General features: G+C 41.6%; 4 protein-coding genes across 6 annotated transcripts; 3 read left to right on the top strand and 1 right to left on the bottom strand.

Annotated features, from left to right (window-relative positions):
* Positions 1 to 4,186: 4,186 nt before the first annotated feature.
* Positions 4,187 to 5,589, top strand: RB195_001839 (uncharacterized protein; the record flags this gene model as incomplete). 2 transcript variants are annotated; one of them, XM_064198804.1, is made up of 2 exons in its annotated part: positions 4,187 to 5,046; positions 5,154 to 5,589. In XM_064198804.1, 2 exons carry the CDS (start codon positions 4,187 to 4,189, stop codon positions 5,587 to 5,589), a joined length of 1,296 nt encoding a protein of 431 aa, XP_064054684.1. The 2 variants fall into 2 exon arrangements, with proteins under 2 accessions (XP_064054684.1, XP_064054686.1); XM_064198803.1 differs by lacking the exon at positions 5,154 to 5,589 and having other exon boundaries at positions 4,187 to 5,050.
* RB195_001840 (uncharacterized protein) lies at positions 5,101 to 5,586 on the bottom strand (the record flags this gene model as incomplete). Its single annotated transcript, XM_064198805.1, has 1 exon — positions 5,101 to 5,586. The coding sequence occupies one exon, from the start codon at positions 5,584 to 5,586 to the stop codon at positions 5,101 to 5,103; it is 486 nt and encodes a 161-aa protein (XP_064054685.1).
* A 298-nt stretch (positions 5,590 to 5,887) lies between the features above and the next one.
* RB195_001838 (uncharacterized protein) lies at positions 5,888 to 6,673 on the top strand (the record flags this gene model as incomplete). The annotated part of the gene is made up of 1 exon (XM_064198802.1): positions 5,888 to 6,673. One exon carries the CDS (start codon positions 5,888 to 5,890, stop codon positions 6,671 to 6,673), a length of 786 nt encoding a protein of 261 aa, XP_064054683.1.
* A 61-nt stretch (positions 6,674 to 6,734) lies between these two features.
* Positions 6,735 to 15,595, top strand: RB195_001837 (uncharacterized protein; the record flags this gene model as incomplete). 2 transcript variants are annotated; one of them, XM_064198801.1, is made up of 12 exons in its annotated part: positions 6,735 to 6,763; positions 9,036 to 9,081; positions 9,377 to 9,484; positions 9,627 to 9,723; positions 11,353 to 11,423; positions 13,480 to 13,563; positions 13,624 to 13,746; positions 13,828 to 14,002; positions 14,061 to 14,179; positions 14,238 to 14,371; positions 15,363 to 15,449; positions 15,544 to 15,595. In XM_064198801.1, the coding sequence occupies 12 exons, from the start codon at positions 6,735 to 6,737 to the stop codon at positions 15,593 to 15,595; spliced, it is 1,125 nt and encodes a 374-aa protein (XP_064054682.1). The 2 variants fall into 2 exon arrangements, with proteins under 2 accessions (XP_064054682.1, XP_013297666.2); XM_013442212.2 differs by lacking the exons at positions 6,735 to 6,763; positions 9,036 to 9,081 and having other exon boundaries at positions 9,380 to 9,484.
* Between the last annotated feature and the right edge of the window lie 137 nt (positions 15,596 to 15,732).

The following is a 15,732-nucleotide window of genomic DNA, read 5'->3' as shown; positions in this document are numbered from 1 at the left end:
TGACCTCCCCACTTCCACTGAGACACACACTGCTCCAACGATTATTTGCAACTTTTATAACAGTTGCAAACCCTTCCAGCCCACATCATAAGCAAAAGCACATTCTCCACGTAGAGTTTGTCAAGTGAAATTGGTTACTTCGGTAACAATGCTAACTTTTTCACAACAACACTACAAAAAACTAGGGAACTCTTATGCAGAAAATAAGGAGCACTGATTATTTGCACACGACAGAAGCATCAATGAAAAAAAGAAACATAGTTTAGGCGATATAGTGATATCACTCTCTGAGAAAAAGAAAAGAAATGCTTGAATACAACGCTGTTTGTTTCCATGCGAATACAAAAGCTGTTGAAACAAATGGAATTCTCTACCCTCTTTGTATCGGTGAATAGGACTTCGCAAACGTCGTAGTTGAAGCAGCTAGAAGGAATAAAGGGAGGATTCTCAACAAATGGTCGATTGAGAATAGATTAAGTATCTTTTCATGTGAATTGTTTCATGGAACGTATATCACTTGAATTGTGTTCCTTTTTTCATCAGTGCTGCTGTTTTGTACGAATAACCGGTGTTACTTCTTAATTTCTGCATAAATTTGTTTTCATCTCATTCAAATTTGAAAAAGATGGTGTTGTTACTGAAATGATACGGTTTTTCTGGAATTGGTGCTGAGGATTTCCTCTTCAGCTGATCGTTTGGGCTGCCAGAGTTAGCGACTCTTAGAGAAGTTGCAAATAAACGGTTCAAATTAGAATGGAGCGATTTCTGCTAATAGAAAAGCTATGAAACAAAAAAAGCCTGTGTTTGGTAAGCGGTCAATAGATCAATAAGGTGTTTGGAACCTGCAAATCAGGTCATATATCATTAGAGAAGTGTATGTTTCTTGTATAAACTCCTGCTGTTTTCTCTTCATGTGTGCATTTCAGTTTCTGTCGTTTTTACAGAGTCGCTCTTCACCTCAGTGTAGTCGTTATTCGTAGTTTATACGTCGTTCTTGATTACATGCATTGTACCTAAAGGTATATCTCGAAGATACAAAGATATATCTCTCTTCGCCACCAATACACCTAACCTGTCACATTGGTTTTATGTAGAGAATATATAGAAATTAAGCGATAAGACTCTGTTGAAAGAAGTCTAGAAAACCACACAAAAATTTAATGTATAAAACGTACAAGCAAGTATTGAAATGTTTGACATTGTGCTCTTTATAAACATTATATCTCTATAAAATTTTGAAAAGGTAAAATGTAGAAAGGAGTTTAAAGAATGTGTACAAAGTAATAATGACATAAAGTTTCTGTGCGTGTAGTTGGTGCAGTTGAAACTTGCACATGAATTCGTTGAATGACATCGTGACAATCACATACTTATGCACTACGAGTTCATATAGAACAGTCTGGGCTTGAAATGTGTGAAATTTATTTTTAGTGAAATTATGAGATGTGCGAAAATATATGCATGTTATTTTTCTCCCTGCAGCATCTTTTTGAGATAATCTTCATTTGTGTGAAGTTCATATCCACCGCTCCGTCGCGGCGCGAATGTGTGTTGACTAGAGGGAAAACGCGCGGCGTCGATTAAAGAGCAATAGAGGGCGGGGTCTAGGTGATCTCAAGCGGTCGTGGAAGATGTCTAGTTGGTGGAGCGGCAGCAGTAATTACGCAGAAAGCGCGGCGCTGAGGGGAGGTCAGGAGAACGTACGGCTAATGCCAGACTTCAGACTTTCTGTGGTTTCCCCTTCGCTCGCCTTCACTGATCATTGAAAATTAATAGTAGAGGCGTTTCCTCAAAATTAGAATTCTACATTTCTGACAACGCCTTCCTCTTTCTTTTTTTAAAGAATAAATTTAGGCGAGAAATTTCTTATGTTTCTTTCTATTCGCGTCATTTCTTCATTTGAAGAACATTCTAAGATCAGACACTCCTTCTATACCACCATCATATAGACACAGTTTGAAAGCATAACACTTAGTATACGTTTTCTTCCTCTTTTCGCCAACAGTTATCACAGAATAATGTTTAATAAGAAATGACGTGAACAATCTCATCGTACTGATAAAGATACCGTTCCACGTCACACCATGTAAACTGTTCGCTACTATTTAGGCAGCCGTTTTCATTCGTATTTATACTCTTCGAGGCTACCAACTGGCCACGGATATGAAACGGCTGCAGCCGGTACCTTTTGCGACATGCACACGAAGCACTGCGATAGCTATAATATGGGGTGCCAGACAGCTATAATATGGTTTGCGATGGGTTCACCGACGTCGGATTGGAGCGCCGGCGCCAGATACCTATAGAAAGGGTGGCGACGGCTCCACCGGCGTCGCAGAGCTATAAAATGTAGTAAGGCGGGTCTCACGGGTTCGAATTCCTGTGTCATGGTGTAGAAGTATCGCGCAGTAACTTCGTGTGCACGTCGAGAAATGTAAATGGAACGTTGCAAACGTTTCATAGTTGCATCCACCTTCCGCGTTGCTTTCCACCTCTACGACTCCTCCGTTCCTCAGAAAGTGGTAACACGCGTGCAAACGGCTGCTTAAGTAGTAGCACGCTGTTTATGTGATGGACGTGGAACGCTCTTCATCAGTACGATGATATCGTCCACGTCATTTCATGTTAAAACATTATTCTGCGATAATTGTTAGGGAGAAGCAAGAGAAAAACCTATACTTCGAGTAGTACTTTCAAATCGTGTCTACACTGTGTTCGGAACGAATGCGTGTTTGAAGCCAAAGTCTGAATATTCTCCAAGTGTAGAACTGACGCGTTTAGAAAAAAAACTATGAAACCTTCCGCCTTTATTTATAATAAAAAATAAGAGGAAGATAGCGTTGTTAGAACAACACAAATATAATTTCAGAGAATTACAGAGAAGAAGAGAATAAATAAACTACTATTAATTTTAACACTCGTACGTTCATACTGGTATATACGTTCATAGTAGTATATAATAACGGGCTTATTCTGTCACGTGTGTGTATGTGTGTGTGTGTTCGAAATTCGAAAAGGAGGGTGCGACGGGTCCACCGGCGTCGGATTGGCTCGCCGGCGCCAGATACCTATAGAAGGAGGTGCGACGGGTCCACCTGTGTGGAGTTGGCGCGCTGGCGCCAGGTAGCTATAATATGGGGTGCGACAGCAATAATATGGGTTATACGGGTCCACCGACGTGGATTGGCGCACCGGCGCCAGATACCTATAGAAAGGGTGGCGACGGGTCACGCGGCGTCGGATTGCTGCGCAATAACTTTGTGTGCATGACGCAAATGATAGATGGTTGCAGCCGTTTCATAGCTGTGGCCACTGTGCGCTTCGCTTTTCACCTTTATTTCTCCTCCGCGTGCCGATTTCCTTCTTCATTCGCCTCAAGTTTGTAGCATGCCGTTCTCAGGAAGTGGAAACACGCATGCAAATGGCTGCTTTAATAATAGCAAGATGTTTATGTGATCTGAGGTGGAGTGTTATCTTTATCAGTAGGATGATGTCTTTCACGTCATTTTATGCCAAACATCATTCTCTTATAACTGTTCATAGTAAACAGGAGGAAAACCCATATTTCGCGTGATACTTTTAAATTTTATCTATAATATATTGATAAGGAGTGTTTGAAGCTGAAGTTCGAATGTTCTCCAAATGTAGAACTGACACGTTTAGAAAGAAGACAATGAAATCTTTCGCTTTTATTTAAAATATAAAAAGGAAGAAAGATTGTTGGGGATACACAAGTCCAATTTCGTAGAACTAATAACAATAATATTAATTTTTGCTGATTAGTCAAGCCACGGATCTCCCTCACTAGAGGGATCACAGCCGGTTAGTCGCGAGGCTACGTGGCGCGTGTTGTTTTGGCCCTGAGCCAGGACTGACTCATTATATCCTTGTATCCTGCACGTCGGTCCGGCCAAAAGCCTGCAATCAAGTGACTGGGAGCTGCAAGGGAGACGGTTTGGAGTTGCTCCAACAGATAAGCTCCACAAGTTCATCCCGGGAGAACGGAAGTTCTCCCAAAACTCATGAGACTAGAGGCTTGCAACCTACCCATGGGTTTTAAAATTCTTTTGCGTGTCACAGTAATAGAAAAGAGTCTCCTGATTCCGGAGGAAAGCCTGGCACGGTAGCGCCAGGAAGGACGGGGTTGCAGGAGTCATATAGGCTACCGAAACGGAAAAGGACTAGGATGACGATCTGTACTTATAACGCACTTACGCTTGCATCGGAAGCGGCCATCGAAGATCTGATGATGCAAGCCAAGAAGATCAAGTACGTCATCGGACTGACCGATACGAGACGACGTCACCCTCTCAACGCCATATATGAAACTGGAGAAGAACTGTTCTTAGGAACATGCGACAGTAGAGGTGTTGGTGGAGGTGGCGTCCTCGTCAACACGAGTATGGCAAAGAACATCGACTCTTTCGAACTCATGACCCGAATCGAACGTCTGCGAATGAGAAGATGTGGTCCAACACTAGCTTTGACTATCTTCGTCGCTTACGCTCCAACATCAAGCTACAAGAAAGAAGAAGTCGAAGATTTCTATATGGACCTGGAGAAGTTCTACAGAGAAGGCCATGCCTTCTACAAGGTCATAATTGGCGATTTCAACGCCAAGGTTGGCCCAAGAAGAACGCCGGAGGAACTTCACATCGGGACCCACGGCCTACAATGGAATGACAAGGGGGAAAGGCTCTCCGAGTTCATCATGACGACTAAGACCATCCATGGGAACTCGCAATTCCAGAAGCCCTCCTCTCTACGCTGGACGTGGAAGTCACCCGATGGAGGGTACGGTAATGAAATAGACCACATCATCGTCAATAAAAGGTTCTACCTGACGGACGTCGCTGTTGTACCAAAGTTCTATATGGGATCGGACCATCGCCTCCTCCGAGGAAGATTTTGCTTTACAAGGAGAGCAGAGAAGCAGAGAAGAGGAGCCAAGTTCGGCGAGAGAAACCCCAGAACTGTCATCAACTGGGATCTCTTCGCTACGCTAGCCGACTTTTGGGAAGATTCCGCAATCGACAACATCGACGAGTAATATGACCGGCTCGTTGAACACCTTCACGATTGCGAAGAAGGCCGAGAGTTTTAAAACCACCAAGAGACGTCTGTCTCTTGAAACTCTTGAGCTGATACGCCAGCGTAGAGCAGCACGAGCCGCAGGGAGAACACGAACTCACGTCCGGGCTCGCAAAGCTTTGCAGAGAGGCGATAAAGGAAGACCTTAAAGAGAGAAGAGCAGAAGTGCTGGCTGAAGCTGCAGAGGCGGGAAAAAGCATCCGCTATGCCCGTCGAGACTTCGCCAGTAGCAAGACGAGAATGACTGCTCTCCGGAACCTGAAGGGAACAACCATTGCATCGAGAAGGGGAGTGGAGAACATCATCTACGAGTTCTACTCCGATCTCTTCGACAACCATGTCCACTTGCCTCCTCACCATCTGAGGGAAAACGGACATGTCATTCCAGAGGTTCTCCCGTCCGAAATACGACATGCTATCATGTCGGTAAGAGGTCGTACGGAACCCGGTGAGAATAAGACCAGAATAACTGGAGAACCTTTCGCCAGTACTCATTAACACCCTGGCGAGGCTCTTCACACGTTATCTGTCGGAATGCAAGGTTCCTAAACAGTGGAAGACCAGCAAGACCGTGTTGTTGTACAAAAAGGGAGATCCACATGACATCGGCAACTATCGTCCAATCTGCCTACTGTCCGTCATCTACAAGCTCTTTACAAGAGTGATCCTTAATAGGATTGAAAAAGTCTTGGATGAAGGACAACCATGCGAGCAAGCAGGGTTTCGAAAATGATTCAGCACGATTGACCACATTTACACTGTTTCGAAACTCATCGAGGTATCACGAGAGTACAAGATGCCGCTCTCTCTCACCTTCATTGACTTAAAGAAGGCCTTCGACTCAATTGAGACGGAAGCGGTCGTGGAAGCCTTGGACAACCAAGGTGTCCCTACTCAGTATATAAAGGTACTTCGAGAGTTGTACGGTAACTTCACGACCGGAATTTCGCCATTCTACAAGGACATCATCATTGACGTGAAGAGGGGGGTCCGACAGAGTGATACAATTTCACCCAAAATATTCACAGCCACCCTCGAGAACACAGTGCGAAAGTTGGAATGGGACGACATGGAAGTGAAGGTTGATGGTCGGCAGCTACACCATTTGCGCTTTGCTGATGACATCCTACTGATAACACCTAGCATCAGCCAAGCGGAACGAATGCTGACCGAATTCGACGAAACATGTGGATGCATCGGCCTTCAGCTGGATCTACAAAGACGATGTCTCAGACGGACGGAATGCATCAGCTACGTTTATCTGGGTCGGGAATTGAACATGATGAGCGACCTGACCCCCGAGCTGGACAGGAGGAGACGAGTGGCTTCGGGAGCGTATAAGAGCATCGAGGATGTAGTGAAGAAGACCAGGAACACCCGGCTCCGTGCTCACATCTTCAACACCACCGTACTTCCTGCTTTGACCTATGCTTCGGAAACCTGGGCATTTCGCAAGCAGGAAGAAAACAAGGTGACCGTCATTGAACGCGCAATTTGCGAGAGTGATGCTAGGAGTATCCCTTTTCACGCAAGTGAGGGACGGGATTCGAAGTTCTCTCCTACGTCAGCGATCGAAGATTAGAGACGCCGCCGCGTTTGCCAAGGAAAGTAAAATAAGGTGGGCCGGACACGTTATGCACTTTATGGGTGCGACAACCGTTGGACCAGAGCCGTGAGCGACTGGGTTCCCCGCGATATTAAGCACACTACAGGAAGACCGCCGACCCGATGTCAGATTTCTTCACGAAGTTATTCAAAGAAAATTATGATGCTCTTCGTGTCGCACGCGAGAGGAGGAACCACTGGGCTACTCTGGCACACGATCGAGAATGAAAGAATTACTGGCGCCCGCTCGACCAGTTCGAAGATCAACGGGAGTCAAGGTGATCAATGAAGGCCAGCGAAACCAACACCACAGAAAGTCTGAAGTCGTTATTCGGACGTTCAGACTAGTATATAATATGTATGATATACGTGTAAATGCTACTATGTTACGAGAATAATCGATTGGAATCATACATAAGCGCATAAGCGCACAAATTTGTAAACATCATGACATCTTCGATTGATAGATTCAATGAGCACCAGAAATCGAGCATGAAGTGCTAACAAAGCCTAAGCAAACATGCGAGGTTCCCCTCCAGAGTATCCAGTGGTTCACATGATCAAATACATGCGACAAGAAAGGATGACAGAAGGTACAGCAAACGCTGTGACAGGAAGCGTAAAAAAGAAGAAAAATGGAGGGAATTACAATAGGGATTATTGTATGTATAGTCGTACTGGAGGATACATACATACATACATACATACATACATACATACATACATACATACATACATACATACATACATACATACATACATACATACATACATACATACATACATACATACATACATACATACATACATACATACATACATACATACATACATACATACATACATACATACATACATACATACATACATACATACATACATACATACATACATACATACATACATACATACATACATACATACATACATACATACATACATACATACATACATACATACATACATACATACATACATACATACATACATACATACATACATACATACATACATACATACATACATACATACATACATACATACATACATACATACATACATACATACATACATACATACATACATACATACATACATACATACATACATACATACATACATACATACATACATACATACATACATACATACATACATACATACATACATACATACATACATACATACATACATACATACATACATACATACATACATACATACATACATACATACATACATACATACATACATACATACATACATACATACATACATACATACATACATACATACATACATACATACATACATACATACATACATACATACATACATACATACATACATACATACATACATACATACATACATACATACATACATACATACATACATACATACATACATACATACATACATACATACATACATACATACATACATACATACATACATACATACATACATACATACATACATACATACATACATACATACATACATACATACATACATACATACATACATACATACATACATACATACATACATACATACATACATACATACATACATACATACATACATACATACATACATACATACATACATACATACATACATACATACATACATACATACATACATACATACATACATACATACATACATACATACATACATACATACATACATACATACATACATACATACATACATACATACATACATACATACATACATACATACATACATACATACATACATACATACATACATACATACATACATACATACATACATACATACATACATACATACATACATACATACATACATACATACATACATACATACATACATACATACATACATACATACATACATACATACATACATACATACATACATACATACATACATACATACATACATACATACATACATACATACATACATACATACATACATACATACATACATACATACATACATACATACATACATACATACATACATACATACATACATACATACATACATACATACATACATACATACATACATACATACATACATACATACATACATACATACATACATACATACATACATACATACATACATACATACATACATACATACATACATACATACATACATACATACATACATACATACATACATACATACATGGAGGAGCCAAATAAATTGGCATATAAACTTTAAAAAATTCACGAGGAATAAACCTTACCTGACAAGCACAGGAAGATTTGAAAGGCGTAGAACTCAAAACCAGAAAATACTATTTTGTCATGTCGTGAGTGCTTGTGCAGTGTGGAATTATACAACAATATATTCGACGCCATCCATTTCCGCAAGGTGACTGTTATATTTCTGCCTTCTTTCGTACGAAGAACTGAATGTTGGTATCTTGAAAACATATAAAATTACCTTGTTTCAAACGAAACAACCGATCATAGTAAACCCAATTGGGTACAACCGTGATAATTCCTAATTCTGCTAACCAGTAAACTGATGGTGAACTTTTGCGTCGAAATTGCGTACATTCTGAGTGCAACGTCATATCACCGCCGTTTATTTGGCATGATTCCGGTTTCGGGTTTTCTTTTTCGTTCTTTTTTTTTCTTGGCAGCATATCGTTACCTTAGTTCAGGGGATGGTTGCGAATTCGGCGAGTAAGGACCTGAAGTACGTCTCACTTGTCGTTCTAATCGCTCAAACAACCGCTCTCGTGCTAATTCTCCGTTATTCTAGGACACAAGTAAGTCTCTAATGTTCATCTGTTTCAATCTCTAGATAAATCTATGAGGATATATCTATGAGGTATGTACAAAGAAGAAACTAGAGAACTCTTCAAGTAGTTTCCTATCGGAATTCCTTTCATTACGCATTTTTTTTTTCAGAACAATGAAGGACCGAGATATTTGTCCTCAACAGCTGTGGTTATGGCTGAGATTGTGAAGATGGTCACTTGCATCTTGGTGTTGTTCTACAACCATGGTGAATCGCTATAGATGTACATCACGCTCAATTTCCACTTAATCTTTTGCAATGACTAAATGGGAGTGGACGTGAGTGAGCGAGGGTATCTATTACAAACCATTAAGATTGTACTTTGACCTGAGGATGTCGAGTGAATATGATCCGACGTGAGGAAAACGTGAGGTCCTGTTAGGAACCTTTCCTAACAGGACCTTTACATCAACATTTGATCAATAAAGTCGGAGGATACCCTCTTGGAATGGCGGCATAAGTACTATTATACGGGGATACCGCACGCGGTCGCTTGGCGCCGCGCCTGGCTCTGTCGGATAGCGATGCGATGCTGAATCGCTATCTCCGGATATGTGCTTTTGTGTTGCTATAGCGCTCAATTCTCGCACAAATGGATGAGAGTTCCACGTAGGCTCTTCAAGTACTGTTACCACAGGGATATGAGGAATAACTGAGTCAGTCGGTGCCCTAAAATCTAAGCATTGGTCTTCGACGATCCATGTTCTATGGGGTAAAGAGAAGAATAGAAGATAGTGCTTCGAAGCTTCGAATGTTGGTTTGAAATGCTACACTATATGACGTAGCTATTCACTTCTGGTATAGTTGGGTCAAAATGACATGAAGCACGGACCGTTGCGTGAGCAGCCGCGCTCGGAGGCGGTGCGGTGGAATCGAGGTGGGACCATGGCGAACTGCAGAGGTGGGTGACCTTAGCGGGGATCATTACACGATCCCAACCGCTCCGCTTCGAGCGCAGCCGCTTGCGCAAATGTCCGTGCTTTATGTCGTTTTGACTCGATTATAAGCTTGTTTGGGAGGGGCTTCTTCCTGTCTCGTCTGTCTCCCTTCTTTCTTTGCAGCTTTAACCTGCATATCATAAATCCTGTAAAACTAACGCTTAGGTTTTGGGCCCCTACTGTACCAGCTACCTCTTCCAATAATGATCTTTTAATATGATGAACTATCACCTCCCGAAGTGCTTGATAGTCATCGAGCAATTCGATTATGCTCACCGTCTTTTCACCACAAACCGGAGCCTGTATTTGCGGGCTCCAGCAACACCATTACCCGCTTCAACCAGGCGCGGAACGAAACCTCCGGTGCGGTATCTCCATGTGGTGGTATAGTCGAGTCAAAACGACATGAATCACGAGTGCAGTTGTGGTGGATTTGCGCACGCGCTCGAAACGGCGCGGTGGAGGCAGCAGGTGGGACTGCAGCGATGGGTGGTGCCAGCAAGGGTTCCACTACGCTCCTAACCGCTACGCTCCACGGCACTGCCTCGAGAGAACATTTAACTCTGCAACATTTAAAGTCCCAAAATCTTTCACTCGAGAGAAGTCAGACATGAAGCACTTACGCGATTGTGTATGGCTTCATGTTGTCTAGACCCTACTATACATATACCGGGACTTCTAGCCCCACCGCGCAGCCTACGGAAATGCACCGGATTTATGGCTGGTTTGACCAGACTCGACGCTTTGGGCACTACAATTTGCAATTACTTGCGTAGCTGCTCCGAAATTGGTATTGATTATGACCATCGAACTTGTAACGTGATTGTAGCATCGCGTTTCTCTGCAACATTTAAAGTCCCAAAATCTTTCACTATAAAGACGATGATTCTTTAATTAGGTTGGCGATTGTCTTCCTTCCAAAACGAGCTTTACGCCGAAGTTGTTCAGAAAAGAAGCGAAACGGTGAAGGTTTGTTTTTGGTATTATTCGTATTCCATGTTGTTTTGGTTTTTATTAGGATAGATTTTTGTAAATGAAAATTTATTTTAGGGCTAAACGTTTCTCTCAGTTTGAATGAATATATTCCGTTTCCTTTTTTACACATTGTTTGAACTCTAATTCTTTGACAACTAGATGAGAGGATAACTTTCGAGATTTTTTTTCTCCCTTCTTTGTTTTGCGAACTCAAAAAAAGTCAACTTCAGTTGAAAGATCTATGTTTCATCAATGCTTTAATGCGATTTGTGCTACCATTGCACTATGTTTTTTTGTTGTTATCCATATGATGTTACATCTGTGAGATGGCTGTAGCGCAGTCAGTAGAAGGTTCTACTGTGTCTCGATGATGGATCAATGGTTCTAAACCGGGGTGTGGGACAAGAGGTACCCGTGAAAACCGGCTGACCGCTCCTGTCCTCCCTTCAGCACCGCGCTCCTCCGCGTAATTACGACTGCCGCTCCACCAGCTATACATTCTCCACGACCGCCTGAGATCACCTACACCCCGCCTACCTATTGCTCTCTGATCAACGCCGCGCGCGACGTTCGCGCCGCGACGAAGCGGTAGATAGTGCGAGAGAGGGAGTGAAGAACGAATTGCCGCAGCGAATTCTGATGTACGGATATAGTAAACTAAGCGCATATTATTGGGAATAAAAGAGAAGAAGTAGATCCTTCTATCCAATGTAACTTTACATAAGTAGAAATTATCTCAAAAAGATGCTCCAGGGAAAAGAATAACATGCATATACTTCCACACATCTCATAATTTAACACATTTCATGCCCTATGTCTTCGATATAAACTAGCAGTGCATAAGTATTTGTTTGTCACGATGCCATTCAGCGAATTCGTGTTCAGCTTCAACTGCAGCAGCTATAATAACAGTAAATTTATGCGCTTATTACTTTGTATACATTCTTTAAACTCCTTTCTACACTTTACCTTTTCAAAATTTTACATAGATATAATGTTTATATACAGCACATGCCAAATATTTCAATACATGCTTGTACGTTTTATACAGTTTTATATAATAGAAATTTGAAATTGTATGGTTCTTCAAACTTCTTTCAACAGCGTTTTATCGCTTCATTTCTATCTATTCTCTGTATAAAATCGATATGACAGGTTAGGTATATTAGTGGCGAACAGAGACCTTTGTATCTTCGAGATATACCTTTAGGTACAGTGTATGTCTGTGAGGCATTATTCGCGCCTCGTTGATCCTTCGACGTCAATTTTATCCAGCTAGATGAGCAAAAAGAAATCCTTAGAAAGCGAAGAAAAAAGTAAAGATGATAGCATAACACCGATCAGTGCGACATTTTTTGAAACATCTCTTGCATTCCCAGAGATGAATGAGTGTTTCCCACCTAACAAGTCGAGACAGGATAATTTCATTTTCACTCGCATTTCTAAATGGCATATCACTTATACAAATCTATTTCATTCTTTCCTTCTATTATATTAACATGCAAGCACACTTTATGTACACCTTCGAACAACATCTAATATCATGTTCTTTCCTTTCCATTCGATTTTAAAAGCGCATCATAAGAGCTGTAGGTGCGGCGACAAAAAATCATCGTAGGAGCGGTAGACGCGGCGAAATGGGAGGGGAGGGAGGCGTGGGTGGGGCATCTTGAAGACGTAGCACAAGAGGAGCAGTCAGGCTACTGTAGCGATTATGACGGTATCAGGAGACGCGCGGTGCAATTAACGACGCTCATTAGCCTCCTGGATACGCGGCGGCACATCATACGGGTACCTCTTGACCGTTCCCCTTCTAAACCGCCGTAGTGCTAACCTAGCCTTTCATCCATCGATAAATTGGTGCCAGCCTAGTCTGGGAGGATAAAAAGACTACCTGATACATCGACTGTATCACAACTCACTGTATAGGCTAGTTACACGTTCGTGAACATCAGACGCTTCTGGATTGAAGCGAACGTGATGGCGGATCCCAACGGATTGATTACCACCAGACCTCTATACTTTATTACTTCTGCTGTCTCTGTTTTAGGTAGCTGTACCAGCTATTCTTTACGTCATTCAAAATAACTTGCTTTTTCTAGCTCTCTCTAAATTGGATGCGGCTACATACCAAGTATGTTTCTAGTGCATTTCCGCATCTTGAGATAGTTACAAACAAAACTTGTCCTCCTAGGTTACATATCAACTAAAGATCCTCACAACTGCCCTCTTCTCTGTAACGATGCTTGGACGATCATTAAATCGTCTGAAGTGGTTAGCACTATTACTTCTCACTGGAGGAGTTGCTCTAGTTCAGGTGACTCACGCATCTTCTTAAGTCCGTGTTATGGATTTTTTATGCTGAACAATGTTGAGAAATGATATCCAGACGTTTTAGATGCCAGCAAGTGGATCAAATAAGAGTGGTGTAAGTCAAAGCGACACCTCGGACAGTATTATCGGCTTACTAGCTGTGCTAGCAGCCTGTTTCTCTAGCGGTTTTGCCGGAGTATATTTCGAGAAAATCCTCAAAACAACAAATGTTTCCTTGTGGATGCGTAACCTCCAACTGGGTTTGTGCTGCCACGACTCGAGAAATTTATTTGCCTACTCCTCGTGCTTTTCTTCCAGCTTTCTTTTCCATTTTCGGCGGTTTCCTAATGTGTTGGCTTTATGACTGGAATGCAATTGAGAAAGACGGCTTCCTCCAGGGATACAACACAATCATTTGGATAGTTGTTGCCTTGCAGGTGAGACCTACTGGTGAGAATTAATGTTATGAGAACAAAGAATAAGAAGTGTTTGCAGGCGTATGGTGGATTAGTGATTGCCCTGGTAGTGAAATATGCGGACAATATCCTGAAGGGATTTGCAGTTTCCCTTTCAATCATTTTGTCATCTTTCATTTCGTGGTGGCTCCTGGCCGATTTCACGCCTTCTTTGTGAGTTTTGATTAATTTATTCTCAAATTTTGCTTTGCGCGTGTAATAATTATACTTCTGCGTAATTTCCCACTCCATTTCGCCGACAGTTTATTCTCTGCTAGGGGAGACACTAAATCCCATCAACTTCTTCTGAAGCTACGCACATTGGAATGTATTATGATACAAGTCAAGTGTTTTTGCAAGTGTTTCTGTAGTTTAGACAAAGTTTTCTAAATTTTTATCGATTTCTCTACTTTTGTACACACATTCGCTTCATCCCTTCTACTCCCACAGAATCATTTGAAAGACAGCTTTTCTCCATTTGTTGCTATCTTTTTTAAATGTGTGTTTTTAAAGTGCTTGTGCTAATTTCTCAAAAAACATCTTTTCCGATGGAAGCTATCGTTTTCTGGATTTGCGAACCCTAGACGCATCATTTGTAGAGAAGTCTCTACAAGTAGCACTTCAGCTGTTCTTTTCGCTCCAGAATTTTTTTTATTTGTTTGTGGTGAACATTGTGGCGAACTGGCCCGATCACATCCATACATCCATTACAGAAGAAAACGTGAAAATGTAGTGAGGGGAAGCACTCAGTGCCATCCTTATTTCCCAACCCTCTTTCTTACTTTTTTCTCCTAGTAACTTTAGTTTACATGTCATAGATCCCCCAAGATCCTAGTGCTTCGGCTTTAGGATCCCGATTTATTTGATTATGTACTTCGAGAAATAAGGGGCCACTCAGTGGCCCCCATCTCCAACTACGTTTTATCCGATGAAAACTACTCTTCGTTCTTCTATCGCCTAAATGAATGTGTCAAGAAGTGTTCATCATGGTGTTTGCTGCTTTATTTTACCTCAGGCTAACGTGTTTTCTAAGCTTTGATGTTTCGTTTTTGTTTTCATATGACGACCTCTCAGTGTTTAGTCTTTTTAATACCAATGATTGTCAGAAGAACTTCATTTACTCTTTACTCTTCCGAACAGTTGTGTGGATTTTAGCTGTTTCCAGGATGTTTGCGGCTGGTGCGACCATAGTGATAGTTTCGACGTTCATGTACGGGTATGAGCCGAAATTACCGACTCCACCACACACAGCGTAATAACCTGTCTCTTTTCTTGCCAAATATTTAGCATTTGAAATGTTAGCCATATTGAGTACTTTTTTTTTATTGCCCACTATTGAATCTTAGGCTTCCGACAGTCGTCTTTGACCGAGAGGACGAAACCCTTGTGAAAAAATAGGTATCCTTTGTGTCTTCATCGTTCAGTGATGTATCAGTCAGCTTGGATTGCTTCACTTTTTGCTTTATGCAGTTTTTGAAAGTCTAGACTTAATTCAGTGGACTTTACTGCTGAACGTGCCCTTTCTTTTGCGTATT

This window comes from Necator americanus, chromosome IV, assembly GCF_031761385.1.
Source record: "Necator americanus strain Aroian chromosome IV, whole genome shotgun sequence".
NCBI classification, from domain to species: domain Eukaryota; kingdom Metazoa; phylum Nematoda; class Chromadorea; order Rhabditida; family Ancylostomatidae; genus Necator; species Necator americanus.
This window is presented reverse-complemented; position numbering and strand designations above follow the sequence as displayed.